General features: G+C 35.0%; 2 protein-coding genes across 7 annotated transcripts in view; one reads left to right on the forward strand and one right to left on the reverse strand.

Moving 5' to 3' along the window:
* The window catches only part of FAM185A (family with sequence similarity 185 member A), a 74,711-nt gene extending 63,962 nt beyond the window's left edge, over positions 1-10,749 (reverse strand). For 5 of the 6 annotated variants that reach the window (XM_019655125.1, XM_019655120.1, XM_019655122.1 and 2 more), the window contains exons 1-3: positions 10,125-10,749; positions 6,890-6,999; positions 3,415-3,507 (exon numbers count right to left, since the gene is read on the reverse strand). In XM_019655125.1, the coding sequence (XP_019510670.1) occupies positions 3,415-3,507; positions 6,890-6,999; positions 10,125-10,575 (654 nt within the window). In that variant the 5' untranslated portion in view covers positions 10,576-10,749. The remainder of the gene's footprint in view (positions 1-3,414; positions 3,508-6,889; positions 7,000-10,124) is intronic. The other variant, XM_019655121.1, reaches the window with a different exon arrangement.
* A 381-nt stretch (positions 10,750-11,130) lies between these two features.
* The window catches only part of CCDC146 (coiled-coil domain containing 146), a 123,647-nt gene continuing 115,705 nt past the window's right edge, over positions 11,131-19,072 (forward strand). The window contains exon 1 of the mRNA XM_019655148.1: positions 11,131-11,226. The gene's annotated coding sequence lies outside the window, so the exon portion shown is untranslated. The remainder of the gene's footprint in view (positions 11,227-19,072) is intronic.

Below are 19,072 nucleotides of genomic sequence, written 5' to 3' on the forward strand. Positions count from 1 at the left end.
AGGTCAAAATCAAGTATTATACTAGGGTGTTTAAAGAAAGAACACCACTGTTTTTGAACACATGGACATTAGTGTAATGCACTCCTAACATGTCCTTCAAAAACTGTTAAAAGTTCAAAATATTTTTAAATAAGAACTGAGTTCCAAAAATACTAAAATACTAGAAGACATATAAAAGTATGAAACGAGAAAGAAAAGTACTTTGAGGTTCTTATGATAAGCAAATTAGAACTACTTTGCCCTACAGATTTGAAGTACATAACTTTCTTTTCTAATTGACTTTTATTAAACATATAATACAACATACACCCAATTGCTTCTTATCTACTACAGTTTCTTTTAAGCTAATTATGGATTTATAGGCATTTTTACTTTAAATCTAATTTCAATAATTCTGTCAAAGAAAGACAGCTATTTTACCTACATTCAAATTTGTCAGAATACAAATGTTTTGCATTCTTCAGTGTTATAGTAAAGGTATAAAACTCCTGAATAAAATTCATCCTTTACCTACAAAGTTTATGAAAAGTTGTATGCATGGTTTCAAATTCTGCAAGTTTCCATAAAGTAGATGACAAGTAGGAGTACTCTAGCTTTTTACAGATAGTGGGGCTGTTTTAGGGAACACCAAAAGATAAACACTGAAAGAATATTTGAAACTTAACTGAATTAGCAAAGGGGCACTTTTGATTAGACTCTCCCTACAATCAAATAAAGCCTTGAAGAGACTCCTTGTGAGTATCTGGAAAATGTCAAGGATTTACTTTGTTCATTAAACACTAAATATTTTAATCTGTAGGAGACTAGAAAAATATCCTCCACTGCTCCACCAAAGCAAATGAAACCAAGTGAAAGTATAACACCTCCCCAACCACAGTAATATAGTTATTTTAACCAAACATTACATAAAATTAATTTGAAAGAAATTCAAAATTTACTGAGGGCCACATGTAATGCACAATACCAGATACTAACTAGAACAAGCAAACTTAGAACACTACAGTTTACAGCAAAATAGTGAGGCTCTGCTTTATAGTTATTAATGCTAATGGACAAAAAGTCATAAACAGACTCTTTGGGTTAAAGTGTATATAGCTTGCTTATTAACAGAAATATCTATCTAAAGAAATTTTTTAAAAAGTAGATCCAAAAATCAATACCTTCCTGACAGACATATTGCTATAAATTAATTTTCTTTTCCACATGAGAAGGAAATCTTTTTATAAATTTAGTTATCATAAAACAACATTACGTATAATGAAAACCAAGTTTTAAGAAAGCACTGTGGCTTTGTAGCCCAAACTAAGAGAGAGAGGTCAGCTAACAACTATGTCATCAATTTATCCAACAATCAGATAAAATGGATTCCTCTTTTCTCTGTACCAAACAGGATACTGAAATTAATGATACAATTCAAAAACAGCCATTCCATATAAAATAACATGAATATAATGCTGTTAAATGTTTATAGTGATCATTTGATTCTCACAACCTTGGTGAGTAGGAAAAACAAATATCATCCCTGTTTTTATGAATAATGAAACGAAGTCTCACTAAAGTTAACTGGGAGATCTAGGACTGGTCAAATTATCTTTTTTATCTGTTTTTTATTTACCTTTATTATAATCATTACAATAAACACTATGTTAAAGTTAGCTATGTGTTGGACATTGTTTTAAGTATTTTGTGTCTATTAACTAATTTAATACTCATAACAACCCTCTGAGTTAAGTATATTACTATTATTCCATTTTTCCAAAAAAGGAGAACATATAGAGATTAAGCAACTTCTCTGAAGTTAAAGAACATAATAAATAGCTAAGCCAGGATTCAAATCCAGGTAATTTGGTTCTCAATAATTCTGTGCTCTTAACCAATTCACTATGCTGCCTCTCAAATATGCAAAGCACATTTCTGTGAAAGTTGTATATTAAAAGTTAACAACTCAAAAGCATTTATTTTATATAAGAAAACAAAAAATCAGAATTATGCTTTAAAAATTAATGCTATATATAAATGGAAATTCCTAGGCCTATTCTTTTTTTTTAGCTGAGCCATCCTGCCACCTGTTGGCAGCCCAGCGGCAGCTTAGCTTAGGCCAGGAATTGAACCGGTGACCCTGTTGCTCAGAGCTCGCACTCTTGACTGAGCTCTTAGGCCGGCCCCCCTAGGCTTATTCTTTAGTGCAACACAAAACTCAATTAGGCAAGAAACAAAATAGTATAATAAAAAGTAGGAATAAACAAATATGCACTAAACCATGAAAGTCAGAACAAATAAAAATGAGTGGAAATAGTGGCCAAAATATTCAAAATAGCAAATAAGAGATGATTTAAATTCTTCTTTGATACTTATAGTTGAATGTCAACACATAATATTCCAGTAACTTAGATCATTTAAAGGACAGTTTGAAGGAGCTGCAAAGTTATCTAATTCCTCTTTGCACCTCCAAGACCACAGCAATCTGAGAGGTAAAACTAAACACCATCTCAAAAGAGCTGCCACGTAAGGCAAAGCAGTGTCTTTCAATATTTTCCTAGTTTAATTTAAAGGATAAATTTAAATGTGTGGGTTTAAACAGTCTCCCATAGGTTGATGATAAAAAATAAAAGTGACAACAGTAGAAACAATTAGTATTATAATCTACTTTGTTTAATTATGCCATGTATCTATAAAACATACTCTCAATTCAATTAATCTGTGAATAAAGCTGAGTATGAAAATTAACAAATTTATAACAAAAGATCCTCACAAATTGTACAAGTGACTTAGATGTTTCTCAAAGATTTAAAACATTATAAATCATGCTAAAAAATTGTGACAGCTTACACTTCAAAATTATACCTTTACTCTTAATACTATGTTAAATCATAGGAAGCAACAAAAGCTGATTAAAAAATACAAACTATCTTATAACAACTAAAATCCCAATAGCTAATAAAAGCTTTTGGAGAACAGTAATGTAATATAGTGGAGCCATCTTGTGGAAAACACTGAAGAAAGTTGAGTTTTGAAATTCATCTTTCAATTGTCCCTAAAGGCAAAGTAAACAGTTCTTGGAAAAAGACTCAAACCTAACACATAAGAAAAATTTACTCTCAAGTACAGTGGTTTTACTTAATGAAAGACTTTAATCCATGATCATAAAGATAAAAATCTCTTCAGAACTAGAATGAAAATATTAAGTAAAGACACTATTGATTCCAAATAAGGAACCAAATAACTGTCAAAAGTATTACATCACAAACTAAAATTTAAATTGTTTAATATTTAATCACCTGAATTTGAATTTACTAATGAACTAAAATGCATTAAAGAAGGAATGTTATACCACAAATTTTGTAGAACCTACCCACTATATAAGCCAACTTGATGTAAAATTGCAATTACTAAAAAAAAAAGTTTCAATCTTACACTCTTATCTGATGCACAAATATCTATATTTCCATAAACTGTTCCCAGACAGATCACTTTGCCTCCTCTTGCTTGAATATGTAATTTTTGACTCTGAAAGACAAATACAAAAATACATATAGAGAAAAAGAGAGAATAAATTTGACTTATACTAATAAAAACATTTCCAATATTTTATATATTTCCTTTTAAATAACAATAAAGCAGCAAAAGAGGAAGCAGGGAAATAGAAATGCACTGTTTGGAATCATAATATCAATCAGAAAAGAATGCCAACTGCTGTTAAAGGGATTAAATAAGCCATCTGGACTCAAAGAGAAAAAGAAGAGTGACTTGGGTGTTTCAGTAGCTTCACTGTAAAAGAACTTGGGAATCAAAGATCACTGTAGCTGGCTAACTAAACAGAAATGGGGGTGACATCACTGTCATTGTTCATCATTATTAATTACAATGATATTTACCACTTATTTGACAGTTTCTTTGCACCACATACTTTTCATGAACTATTATTTAATCCTCACACCTCAGACAAATGGGTATTATATTTTCCCCATTATGCAGAAGAAATCTAAGAACCAGAAAAGACAAATAACTTTATCAGGTGAGACAGTTAGAAAACAACAAAATATAACCTAACAGAACCCACACTCTTATGGCTGGGGTCATCTAAAGAATATATTCACAATTAGGTTAACAGCCCACTGACTGTTCAACTTTTTAGCACAACATACCCCTGAAACTGGAAGGAAGGAAGTGAAAATTCTTCTAAGCACAAATGAAAACAGTGGCCAGTTAGCCCCTCTGCCAGACCAAAACAAAACAAAACAAAAGTGTGTGTGGGGGGGAGGAGGGGGGAGGGGGCTGATTTCACACTTGTCAACTGTGGCAGAAACCACTACAGGTCCACAAAAATCCATTTTTTTCCCCAAAGTAAAAGTATAGCTGGGCCCTTGAAGAAATGATATTTTCCAGTTTCTCTTATCCCTTAGGTGTTGCTAAGCTTTTGCCAAGAAAATGTAAGTGGAAATGCTATGTGCAGTTTCCAGGCTGGTGCTTTTAGAAGTTAGTGCACCTTCTCTGCACTCTGCCTCTTTCACCAAATGAGTGCAGATTAAAGTAAGGCTTTAAATCACTATTTAGTATAACAAACTACTATGCTGTATTTTTTAAAATGCAAATGTGTGGCATTCAACGAGTTAAGGGTCTGCTGCCTAAAAATTTACTTAGTTAAATGTAGTATTGTCATACATTTTGCTTGGACAATAACGAAAGGTGGAAAAAGCATGAGTGGGGGAAATCAGAAAGACCCATTTTCAAATCTCAGCTAGCTCAATTTATTAGCTATGTGAACCTCAATCTCTTGGTGTCTCACAGTTTCTTCCTTGATAAAAGGAGATAATTCAAGAATTAAATGAAGGCTTAGCTAAATTTTCTGGTACATAATAACGGCTCAGTAAACAGTACCTATTATTTCCGCTATAAACATTTTATTACAATGATCAAATATATTTCAAGTCCTTAAAATGAGTGGAAGAGAAACTTGTATTAATAGGTGATCATTAATTTGAAATAATGATTATTATACCATATTTAAAACTTAAACCAGGTATTTTACCAAATGTTTCCATTTGTGAATTTAAGTCCGTTAAATCCTAAAATCTCAAGAGTAAATCTCTTAACCCTTGGTGTACATCATTAGGATCCACTGGACCGAAATTTAGTTCTTGAATTTCTTTTTGAGCTGTTGTATTTGTAAGGACTGATGTCTCGTAACTTTTATTCTTTCTTAGAGGTGTTCCAAAGAACAAATAGAAAATGTTTATTTTTTAAATAACAAAATAAAACTCATTCTCTTAAAGTTACCCTATCAGTCCACTGGACTCTTTCATAAATCTAAAATATAATACATTACGGGATCTTTGTGTTCGTATTTTTCATACGTCTAATAACATTTTGCTACTTCATTATCCCAGGAGTTATTTCATCATTTATTAATATCAATTATGCCCAACTATGCTAAAAGAGAAAAAAAATAAGACAACAGAAGACTGATGGATTTGCCTAGAATGGTAGTTCTCAGCTAAAGGTGATTTTGTCCCCCAGAAGACATTTGGCAATGTGAGGAGATATTTTTCATTGTCATACATAACTGAGGAGTGTGCTACCGGCATTTAGTAGGGATGCTGCTGAATATCCTACAATGCACAGGTCAGCCCCTGACAATGTAGAATTATCTGGACCAAAATGTCAACAGTGCCAAAGTTCAGAATCCATTTTTAATTTTATGCCCACAGTGGCACAACGAAGAAAACAGACAAAAAGATCTTTCAGACTTGCCAGATAAATCAAAAGATGAATGACAGCAGAATACTAGCTTCTAATTTTGATTGGGAAATTGAAAATCTAAGACTTTGAATCTTCATCTGTGTGGTGAACACACAATGCAATATACAGATGATGTATTATAGAATTATACACTTGATACCTATATAATTTTACTAACCAATGTCACCCCAATAAATTTAATAAAAAATTTTTTAAAATCACTCTGAGTCTTCAGAGGAAAATATTTTATATGAATTTTCAAGCATTGATGAGTGAACTATGTATTTCTAAGGAAAAAAGGAACTATGGTATTTTCATCCAGGTAGTCATCCAATATGAAGATGTCACTGTGTAATCTTTTATAAGAACTTGAACCAGCTCACTGTGCTAAAAGGACATGTTACAGTATTCTTTAATCTTTTTTGATACTTGTGCATCTAAATTTATTTGGAATGGTTTACATGTGGACAGATGCTAAAGGCAGGTATGCAAATAAAGGTGATTGGAACAAAACAAATAACAAAAAAATTTTAAATGCATTAATCATTCTAATTAGTTTATGAATCTAAAAATAAAATGTTTTGCAATTATGAAGCACAGATGACTAACTTCTCTTCAACAAAGTTACCAGCCATCAAAGTTAACAAAACTATTGTGTTTTGAATATGCAGGTTAAGAAGTACTAGTAGAAATAAGCTAACACCTATCAGAGATGTATTTGAAATCATTTCAAGCTAAGGCCACTCTAATTTTAAGAAAATTAAGTATGAAAATGCTATTACAAAGCAAGATGAATAATTTGTTGTTTAGCACAAGTACCTACTTAATCCTTAAGTGATAAGCTAACTGGTACATTAAAAATGTGATTAACGTAATATTTTAAAATGTACTATTATTTTCATTGTACACTTCAAAATGAAACCTAAAAGGAATATGAGAAAAAAAACTTTAAAGTTGCTACAACCTCTATACTTTCAGAACAGAACTGATTTCAAGGCAAAATTTTTGCAAGTAATTTCTGAGTGATAAATAAATGACACTCAGTAAATGATACTCAGAATAATAGCTTAGTTTGATAGGCTCATAGTTAATAGTTTAAGGATTTTAAAAGAAAATAATACTGAAACAAAATTAGAAAAAATGCTTATACCTTAATAGACTGTAAGATGCTAGTCCCCTGCTCCATTTCAATTTTGCAATTATCACATTCAATATTTTGGACTTTTATACAGCCAGACCCTGATGACTTGATATTCAAGTCTAGAAATGAAAAAAGAAAAAAACAAGTTAGTACCATGGTTAATGGGCTCCAAAGCATATTTAGTACCCCCTAGACATCCAGCTCCTCATTTATGTCCATAATTACTGAACCCTGGGGAAAGCACAGTTGTCAGCAGTCTCTCCCTAAAGGTAAGGAGTCTTCACCATGACAACACCAAATGTAATGCCCTTTTCTGCCAGTTTTTAGAAATAAAGTAGTTTCTGTTGGCCTAATATCATCTAAAGAGAGAAAGTAATATAGGAGGGAAGAGGGGTCAGAAATTCCAAATCCTATAGGCACTCTTGGGAAAAGAGAAGCTTCTTTCCCACTGAGAAAGCATACACAGTTAAGAATATAGCAAGCTGGTCGGACCGCTGAGTGGCTCAGTTGGTTAACAGCGCGAGCTCTAAGCAACAGGGTCGCCAGTTTGATTCCCACATGGGCCAGTGAGCTGCAACCGAGCTGAGCTGCTGCTGAACTGCCAACAGATGGCAGGATGGCTCAGCTGGTGATAGCACATGCTCCTAACAACAAGGTTTCTGGTTCAATTCCCTCATGGGATGATTGGACACAGCACCTTGAGCTGAGCGGCCGCAAGCTGCTGACGGGCAGCCGGATGGCAACGGGACTTGGAGCTGAGCTAGCTGCGCCCTTCACAACTAAGACTGAAAGAGAATAACTTGGCTGTTCCCCTTCAATTCCCAATAAAAAAATCTTAAAAAAAGAAAAAAAAAGAATACAGCAAGTTAAGAGTCATTATGGTAAACTGGATAAGTCAGTGAGCCTACACTCTTATATTCATTAAGATTTAAAAATTTGTTCCCAAACCTCCCTCAAATTAAAAGCATTTTGCAGAAGTAGCATGGATCAGTATATATGATCATTACTTGGTATTTCAAATCCTATCTCTAACCTTTCATGTCTAAAAAAATAAAGATATTACCATATAGGTGTATCAAAAGGTATTTGTGGTAATAAAAAAAGGAAACAACTTGTAAAACCTAGTATTAAATGGTATTAAAACCTCAAAATTGTAGATAAATAACAGTATTATCTGAAGAAAATTGGAAAATAAGGAGTCACTGGTGGCATCCTTGGCTGTCAATTTAAGGTGTAACTTTAAGTGCCTCTGTATAAAATAAAAAATAAAAAACATTGACATTTAATACCTAATTCAAATAAATATTGATGATTTCACTTAAACTAGACTAGAGAAGTAAATACTATGTTGCCCCAAACACAAACTACTGGGGTATAACACCACATATTCAATAATTATGGCATAAAAATAAATCTCTACCGTAGTGTATTTTGCAGTCTCTATAAAGATTTAAAATAAAAACAATATTTTGGTAGGGATTAATCTAAAATACAAAGACAATTTTACCCCATACTTACATGGATGCAAGTATAACTGCAAAATTTTTACTCAGTTGTGTTACAATGTAAGACTTGATCTAAGGCAGCATTGATAGACATGGAGAAAGGAAACAGATTCTAAACATACTCTGCCCTCACTATCTCTATCGGTAGAGAAGTTAAGGCAAGACATTGATTGACAGTAATATTACTCTCATCTATTCACTGAAACAGGTATAGACAAACTTGAGGAACAAGTAAATTATGAAGAAAACTGAATTATATTGATTTGAGGGGCCCATAGAATAGATACACGGAAAGAGTAAATTGGAAATGAAGTTCTGGCTCTAAAAAGTATCAACAAATAATGAGGCTTGGGAACACCAACACAGGCAGTTCTATTTTTATTTGTGCTGCCATAAAATTTGGGATATCTCTATTTCAGTACTCAGTCTACTTTGCACTATAATAATACATTCGCAGATCTTCCTTCCCACCCCAGACTGTTACATTTTGAGGTCAGGATCTCTTATTCATCTAAGCTAGTTAGATGTTGAGAAGCAATAAAGCATAGTGGATCTGCAGACTCCAGTCAGTGCAAATCCCAGTCCCACCACTTTATCTCTGACAGCAAACAGGCATATTTCTTGATCTACTCTCACTAGAACATAAATTTCATAAAGGCATGGATTTTTTTTTCTATTTTTTCACCCACAATAAATATTTACTTTATGAAACTTGCTGTATTTCAATTTCCTTATCTGAAACGGTGACAATAATAGTATCTACTTTATAGAACAATTGTAAGGATTAGAAAAGATCATAGAAGCATTAGCTGCTATTATGATCATCAACAATTTCATCCTTCAGTCCCAGGAAGGAAGGAGCCTGGGTAGACTTTCCTACAAAAGTGTTGGCTTGCATTTGAGAAATAACACACAACCCAAATACCTAGAAAACATATCTTGCAGGTATTATCAAGTGAAGTTTCCCAGGTAGCCTTACTATGTTTTTTTTTTTTTTAAAAAAAACCTGATACTAACGAGGGCCAACCGAGTTGGTTAAGAGCTTGCTCAACAGTGCCAGCTCTGAGCAACAGGGTCACCGGTTCGAGTCCCGGCCGGAGCTGAGCTGCCGCTGAGCTGCCAACAGGTGGCAGGATGGCTCAGCTAAAAAAAAGCAAAAAACAACAACACCTGCTACTAACAAAAGATTTACTTAGGCCAAAATGAATGGAGATGTATCAGTTAAGAAGCTGGGTGCCTATTTGAAACTAAACACTTGGTCCAGGTTAGCAATGGAAAATCCAATAGACAGGGCTGTTTTGGGACAGACCCCAGGTTGTGAGCAAGGGGAAATGTAGATGGACTGCCACACACCATTGAAGGGATTATCAAACAATGAAAAATAAACCACTGAAAAAATAAACCACTTTACTATTGACAAAGTACAATGAGTGACAGAAATAGGAACAAAGTGCCAAAGGAGAACATAACGGGCTCCACAAATGTCATTTCACTTAGAATTCCAAATCATGTTTCCATTCGATTCATAAAATTTCTATAATTGGGAAACGAATTCGTAACTACTACTCGGAAACTCAACGTAGGACAGAAAAAAGAGGCAACTTCCGAAAGGGACAACTGTAAATTAGGTTAGAAAGTCAGATCCAAAGGGACCAATTAAAAAATGCACTTCGGACTAATTTAAGGAGGTCCTGGGTGTGCCCTGGGCCCCAAACCCATTTTCACATCACTTCACTTGCCAAACTTCAGGGGCGCGATCACCTCCACGGACGCCTGGGGGTCAATGGTGTCAGACACAATGGCCACCTCCTTCAGTGCCCCGTCGTACTTCACGTGCAGGTCGCCCAGGTCCTGAGCCCCGCCCTCCACTCCGCTCACCGCGACCAGAACGCGGTCGGCGTCAGGATACGTAAGGGGGTCCAGAGGCCTCACCGCCAGGTGGCACGGGAGCTGCGCCCGCAGCCAACCGAACGGGCTCACCTGCAGCGCCCAGGACTTAAGAGTCCGGTGCGCGGGGCCAGGCGGACAGACCTCGGGCTCGGACCCGGGCCCGCGCTCGCCCCCACCTAAGCCAGATATCCAGGCCTGACAAGCCCGACGCGCCCAGTGCCCGGTGGCCTCTCCGTCCCACGCTCGGAGCTGACCGAGCCGGAGGCAGCCAAGCCCCCAGCCCGAGCGGGGGGCGAACATGGCGCGCCCCTCTCGCGCTCCCTCAGATCACCTCACTCACAGCCCAGTCTCGCCACCGCCAGACGACTTGGCACTGTGCCGGCTCAAGTCAAAGGGGTGACATTTGCTAGGGTTTGCTGAAGTAAGAGCAAGGCTGCTCACTATAGCCAGCAATTTAAAAGCTCAGCCGCTCACGCCTATATTTTAAAGCAACAGGGTCACCGGTTCTCAACGGCAAGTTGAAATTTTAAAGCTGTAAGTATCCACCCTGACCTGGACTTCCAGCCTACCGACCTCCCCTTTCGCAAAGGCCTACGGGATAGGTAGTTCTAAAGGGAGGCAAAAGGCGAGGGGTTCTTGGCAGCCCAGAAACTACATATCCCAGGAGGCAATGCGCAGGTAGTAAGAGCAGGTGTCACATTGTGCTTGGAAGGCGCGCGTTCTTTGCCTTAAACCCCTTAGCCATTGGAGGGATGGAAAGAAAAATCTACATGGCATTCAACTGGCCAATGGAAAGAGCGGAGGGGGCAAAGTGGGCAAGGTTGTTTCGTTTCCTTGGATACCGAGGACGCGGCTTCTTTGGAGAGGGTGGAGCTTTGGAGTGAAACCCTGGAGGCCATAACCCACAGTGAAAAATAGGAGCCTAAATAAGGATCAGTACCAAGGAAAGGGGTAAGAAACTGCAGTTTTAAAGGTGAAAACTAGATGCAAACTAGGAGTACCATCAGTGGGTGGTTATGTCCAAACTTAACAAAACTAGAACGGGGTACCCTAGGATGGAGGATCTCTAAGGCAAGAGGATAAAGAGCCAGATTGGTACTTTTTGAGTGAACTCCCTCTTTGACAACAAATATAGGAATAAGCGTTAGAGTCCTGCTTCCTTCTGATTCTTAAGTGATCCTAGTAGGCCAGTCATTGGACGTCTCTGGGTTTTAATTGCTCGTTTTTAAAATGAGGTCAATAATACCTTCCTTTCCTTGCCTCAAAGGGTTTTTGTAAGGATCAAATCAGATAATGGACGTGAACGCGGTGCACAGGCTATGAAATTGCCGTGTAAATAAAGTACTGTATTTTTATTTTAGCGATAACATTGCCTCTAAGTTACTAAAAGAAAAGCTGAGAGATCAGGACTTGCGTTGACAGCAATATTGATCTCTTTGACTACAAATGATCCTCGATTTTAGGGCTAAAATGAGAGGGGGGAATGGAGAGAGAGAGAGAGAGAGAGAGAGAGAGAGAGAGAGAGAGAATGAATATCGTGCAATGAGAAGAACATGGGAGTGATTATTTTCTGCCCCCACAACTGGTTTATGTGTGTCACCTGAACCTGTTTCTTCAACCTTAAGATGATGAGGAATTGCACTAAATGACTCTACCTTTTATTATTCAGTGGGTAATTTAAAAAATGGAAAAGAAAAGATTTATTTCCTCATTTCCCGCTTATCTCTCCCTTTCTGTGCCACTTCCTCTTTCTACAAATCATTCCCTAAGTTCTTAGTAAAGACACACTGCAAATAGTGAGGTTTAATAAAATGCAAGTGCAGAAACTGAATGCCTTAAAAAACTGAAACCCTTGACTAAGTGCAATAATCAAAATTACTGGGAGCTATAGTGATAGAGAGATGGGTTAAATAGAGTCCTAATGAGCTGGGCTAAGGTCCTTACGGGCCCAAGTCACACAGTTTTTTACTAGCCATTACCTTTTCAAAAATTCAGTGTTTTCTTAGGTTATTCTTTCCTCCTTTCTGTCTTTTAGTCTTTCCTCCCTTATTATTCACCCTCCTATTGAAGGCTCACAATAGGTGCTGGCTTTTAGATTCACCAAGTTCCCACTGAATACTATTATAGTTCTGTCCTTGGCTTTGTGTTTAATTTGGTCGTAATTATTCAACTGATCTTCAAATTGTCTTTTTAATGAAAACCTAAGGGAATAACTTTGAAAAAGAATTTGATAAAGGCGTTTGTTAAAGCAAGTAGATAGTGCACTCAAATTTGTTGTACATTTGCCAAATATTTTTAGATTAAACAGGAATCCCTAATAGAACATTTTGTTTCTATGGTATTTTTCCTTTTCTGAGACAAACCAAGTAAATGGAATTGGCAACTGAACCTTCATTGTCTATGTGGCAAAATGATTGTTTTACTATTTTGAAGTAAACATAATAAAACTGAAAAATTACTTTTCTGATCATATCAGTTTGAAAATGATTGTTAATTAAGATTAACATATTAAAAGGTTATTGATATTTTTAAAAGTCTAATGATGTATTTATCAAATGTGTCCACATGTCAATAATGACTAATAAAAATATTACTGTTTTAGAATCACCTTCCAAAATCCAGATTTGTGCACACGATGCACAGGTAAAGCCAAAACAATGAGACACCAGTGCTTGGAGATAGAGAAACGTTTATTTGATTTGGTTAAAGTGAGAGGATGGGAGTGGAAGATCTCTCAAATTCATCTCTCCCAAAAGACAAAGTAGGGAGTTTTTATGCCGCTGGGGCGTAAGGGAGGGGAAGTTCCAGGAAACTGAGAGAGAAGTCTGTGATTCTTTAGTCATAGATGAGGCTTTTTCATATCAGAGTCCTGGGCATCAGCAGCTGGTCGCAGCTACCTTGGAGACATTCTCTCCTTCTGTAAAACAAATATAAATTCTCCTTGTGGCCCTGAAGTTATCTCCTTCCGCTTGACAAAGAAACAGTAAATCAGCAACACAAAATTACATTGTGAGAACAAGGGGTGCTGGGTTGAAGAACCAAAATTCTGCAAAATATCTCATAATTTTGTGTTAGTGACACTATCTTTAAAGCAAAAAACAGAAACTAGACATCTTGTGACTATTGCCATTATTTAAGCTATTATTGTCTTGTGCTTAACTAGGTTTATTTTTTTCTGTTATCTCAAGCAAAGTGTATTTTTAAACATTTCTTCTGGAACTTGCTTTACAGGCAGTCCTTTAAAACATGACTGGCGTACTTTCTTAATCTTTGACTATAAGCTGTGTGACAACCAAAGCAACTGAAGCATTTAGTTAAAGCCTATACCTATATCCCATAATTAAGAGTTAAATTATTTAATTCTATTTGCCGAAAATACTAGGGGCATTAAAATTACAAGAGACTTGGCTACACTACCTTTTGTCTGTATGACTTTATAGTTTTCAAAGCATGTTCACTGTATTATCTCGGTATCCTCACAAAACACTGTTTAGCAGGGCAAGTATTATCCTCACATATAGATGAGGAAGCAAATTCAGAAAGTTTAAGATTACCCACTTAGAAGATCTAGCCCTCTTACCACTCTACCAAAAAGGCTTTCTATCTTCCTGACATTTTTGAAGAAAAATATTATTCATCAAATGAAAGGAGATAACTGTGAAAGGAGATCACAGATAACTTTTCCCCCTTGTTTAGAGTTTACTTGTGGGTTATTTCTACATCTTCAGTTCTAAAAATGCTATTCCTGTAGTCATGAACATATATACTGCTGGTGAGAGTGTAAGTTATTACAAACTTTCCAGTGTTCAGTTCAGCAATATGCATAAACTGCCTTAAAAACATGTGTATTTGTGACTTGGAAATTGTACGTTTTGGAATTTAACGTAAACATAAAATTAGAGCTATTCAAAAAAACATGTTTAAGGAATTTTGTTTTACAGGGTTACTTACGATAGTAAAGAATTGAAGCAACTTAAATGTCCAAAAATAGGAGAGTTATATAAAATTAGTATTCATCTGGAATATTATGGAACGATTTAAAAATCATATTTGAAGACTATTCAGTGATATGGGAAAATTTCCATAATATAATTGTAGGGAAAACCTACAATTCTCCGTCTGTGTGTGTCCCCTTTACTCTCACACTACTGCTACACTCACAAAAATTCACTTCTGACACTCTAGTCACCAAACGTGTGGGGCTTCTCCCTACAACAGGCAATTCTCTGCGACACTAGCTGGGTGTCCTACAATTTAACTCAATTGAGACACTAACAATGTGGAGATAATGTCAGATCCCACAGGTTGAGGGCTCAGTCCCACAAGACTGCTCCCACCCACTTCAGATGCCAATCGCATGTGGTAGGTCCCTACGTTACCCACAACTTCTGCCTGTTGGCTACAAATTGGAGCTTCCCACAATCCTCTCCTCAGATTCAATTAATTTGCTAGAGTAGCTCACAAAACTCAGGGAAACATTTAACTTACATTTACCAGTTTATTAGAGGATATGATAAAGGATACAGATAAATAGCCAGATGGATACATAGTGTGAGGTCTGGGAGGGTCTCAAGAGCAGGAGCTTCTGTCCCTGTGGAGTTGGGGTGCGTCACCCTCTCAGTGTGAATGTGTTCGCCTACCTGGAAGCTCTCTGAACCCCAAACTATTGGGATTTTTACGGAGCCTTCATCACATAGGCATGATAGATTATTAACACCATTTTCAGCCCTTCTACCTTCTCAAGAGAATGGAATTCACAGCTAAAAATTCCGAGATTTCTAGGCATGGCTTATTCTTTCCAGTGACCAGCCCTCATCCAGGAGCCATCCAGGAGACCACCCAAAGGCCCCTCATTAGAACAAAACATATTCGTATCACCCAGGAAACTACAAGGGTTTTGGGAACCCTGTATCAGGAGCCAGGGGGCAGAGACCAATATATATATTTTTTCTATTAGTTCACAATAATATTAAGTGAAAAGAGTAGAATACCAAATTGTATGTCTAGTATGATCCCATTTCTGTAATAATAATAGTAATTTTAACATAAAATTATATTTAAATATATATCCCGTAGAAAAAATTCTAAAGGGAAATACACAATTTGGTAACAATGGTTATCTGTAAGTAGTGAGATAATGAATTATTTCTTCATTTTTGTGTGTGTGTTTTCAATAGTGAACATATGTTACATTTATAATTTTAAAAATTTTAAAGCATTTCTTAGCATATATTGCTCCCTAAGACTGATTCAACTAATAGAAGATTTCTTACCATCTAAATGTAAATGCCCATGAATATTTTCTTATTTAATAATTTATATTCAATAAATGGACAGCAGAGGGCATGAGAGAGTTTTCAGAAAAATGTAACCTAAACAAAGGATTCTGGAATTCAACTTAAGTGAGGGAAGCCCTAGGAATTTGCTAAATTTCTTAATTATAACCTTTTAAAATAAATATATCTTATGACCTCTATTCTTCATATGAAATTTTAAACTCAATAATCTAATCTAATAACTAACAGCTAAGAAGTATCTAATGAATATGTAGGTAGTCCCATATGAAATCTACATATTATTTGCTTCCAGGCAGATGATATACAGGAAAAAGCTTGATTATTTAATATAGTCAAGTTCCCCATTTTAAACACCTTCAGAAGTTGCCTAGGTATCAAATATCTCAGGAAGATTCTCGAGGTAGGGGAATGTAAGTGCTTTGTACAATAAAGCAATATGTACAGTATTTGTATGTATGTGTGTGTCTAAGATAGCATTTATTTTAACCAGAGAGTTTACTTATAATAGAAAACTTTTAAAAGCTTGCTTTTTAGACTAGAGTTCTTTTAGTGATAATACTTCATTCCATTTCTACAAGATAGCAATAGTATTTCATCCAATGATACAGTAGTAGCATTGATATATCTTTTGAGCGGAAATTCCAGTTACAGTCTATATATTTTGAGCTATGCTTTTAGATATGTATGGGTTTGGGATTAATATTGCTTCCTGATAATTTTCTTGTCATTAAATAATGATCTTCTTTATCTCTAATATTGCATTCTGTCTTGATGTATATTTTTATCTAATAATAATATTTTCATTCTTTTATTTCAAACCTGTGACATTATATTTGGGACTAGTCTCTTATAAATAGAATACAGCTCGATGTTTTAAATATATTTTGAGAATCTGTCTAAACAGGTAAATTTAACCCATTTATATTTTTTTGTAATTACTTTTATGTTTATACTTATTCTTACCCTCTTATTTTGTGTTTTCTACTAACCTTGCCTTTTTTGTTCCTCTTTTTCTCCATTTCCTGTTTTAGTCTAAATACTTTTCTTTATTCACCTCTTTCCTCTGTAGTAATTTGGACGGCTATTTTCTTTTTTTCTAATCATTATCCTTAAAATTTTAGCATGCTAACTTAACTTAGCAAAAGTCTAATCAGTCAATATCTTCATCCTCCTTTCAAATAATAGAATTCTTTAACACCAATTTTTTCCCTTCGTCTTCCATGTCATTTATTGCCATGTGTATTTTAGTTCCACTTTGTTTTTGAAGCCATACAAATAGTTATTTTTGTTGTTGTTGTTTATATTCAATGCTTATTTGAATTTAGCAATGTTTCCTGATTTATTTGCTCACCCTTTCCTTCTAGTTTCAGTTTCATTTTTAACTGAAGTATATCCATTATATATATTCAATTCGTCTCTGAGAAATTTCTTTAGACTTCATCTGAAAATGTCTTTATTTTACCCTCACTCTCAAATAATAATTTAGTTGACAGTTACTGTCTCTTAATACTTCAAAGAAGTACAGTTTTTGTTAATGAGACGCCTTCTATCTAATTTAGCTCTCTTGTACAGAATCTGCTTTTTTTCATTTGATTAATTTTGGACTATTTTTCTTTGTTTTGATAGTATACAGTTTTAGCACTCTATGTAGGTTTAGTTCTTTTTGTTTGCTTTGCTTTGTTTTAAAGTCAATTTTATCAATTTACACTCAGTAAAATTCACCCTTTTTAGATGTACAGCTCTATGAATTCTAGCAACTGTATACAGTAAAGTAACCACCGTGACAATCAAGTTATAGAACTTTTCCATCATTGCCAAAAGTTCTTTCATGTCCCTTTGTAGTCCGTCCTTCTCCCCAGGCACCTAGATCCTGGCAACCACTGATCCATTATCTGTCCCTATACTTTTGTCTTTTCGAAACTCATATCAATGGAATCATATAGTATATAGCCATCTGACTTAGTGTAATGTATTTGAGATTCATTCATGTTTCTGTGTCAGTAGTTCCTTTTTGTATCTGAGTTGAAGTCCATTGTATTAATGTACCATAATTTGTTTATACATCCACAGGTTGATATTTGGATAGTTTCCAGTTTTGGGTGACTATGATTAAAGCCAGTATAAACATTTGTGTACAGTTTTGAATGGATATGTGTCTTCATTTCCCTTGAATGAATACATATGAGTGGGATGGCTGGATCATTTGGTAAATTGTGTATATATAATAAGAAATAACTGAACTGTCTCCAAAGGAGCTGTACAATTTTACATTCCCTCTAGCAGTATGTGAGAGTTCCAGTAATTCCATGTCCTCACACAAACATTGGTATTGTTGCATTTTAAAAAACCCACCCTGATAGCTGTGTAGTTGTATCTCATTGTGATTTTGATTTGCATTTCCCGAGTTACTAATGAAGTGAGCATATTTTCATATTTTTATTTGCCACTTGTATATCTTCTAAGGTGAAGAATCTGTTCAAATCTTTTGCCCATTTTTTGATTGGTCTGTTTGATATCTTATTATTGAGTTATGATATTTCTTTATGTATTTTTGATACCAGTCTTTTGTCAGATTCATTATTTGCACATGTTTTTTCCCATCTGTGGCTTTTGTTTTTAATTTCCCAACACTGTCTTCTAAGGGAATATCTTTTAAATTTTGAAAAAGTCCAGTTTAACTATTTTATTTTATTTTTTATGATTTGTGGTTTGGTGTCCTATCTTTAAAAAAAAAAAAAACTTTCTCCAAACGAAGGTCACAAAGATTTTCTCTTGTTTTCTTCTGGAAGGTTTGTTTGTTTGTTTGTTTGTTTGTTTGTTTTAAGGTTTTACATTTAGGCCTATGCCTTATTTCTAGTAAATTTTTTTAAATGATGCAGGTTAAGGTTGAGGTGCATTCTTTTACATAAGGATGGCCAGTTGTTCCAGCATTATTTGTAATATGATTATCTCAATGGATTTTTAAAAAACATTTAGCAAAATTTAATACCCTGATAATTTCTGATAAAAACTCTCTACAACTTGGAAGAGAAGGGAGCTTCCTCAACCTAATACAGGCATCTATGAAAACCTTAAACTTAATAACATACTTAACTATAAAAGGCTGAATGCTTTTCTGCTTAATACCTGGTACAAGGCAAGGAAGTTGACTCTCACCACTTTCATTCTGCATTGCCCTGGAGGGTCCTAACACAATGCAATAAGGCAATAAAAAGAAATAAAAGGAATCTACATTAAAAAGGGAGAAATAAAATTGTCTTTATTTGCAGACATGTTCATCAAAGTAGAAATTCTAAGAAATTTTATGCAAAGCTACTAAATTAATAAAGTTTCACACTGTCACAAGATATAAGATCAGCAACAAAAATCTATTTTATTTCTAAGGACTATCAATTGCATTTTGAAATAGAAACTTTAAAACAATGCCATTTACAATAACATAAAAAATGTGGGATAATTAGGGATAAATTTAGTAAAATACATGCAAGACCTGTCTCCTG

Source organism: Hipposideros armiger, unplaced genomic scaffold (assembly GCF_001890085.2).
Source record: "Hipposideros armiger isolate ML-2016 unplaced genomic scaffold, ASM189008v1 scaffold_236, whole genome shotgun sequence".
NCBI classification, from domain to species: Eukaryota; Metazoa; Chordata; class Mammalia; order Chiroptera; family Hipposideridae; genus Hipposideros; species Hipposideros armiger.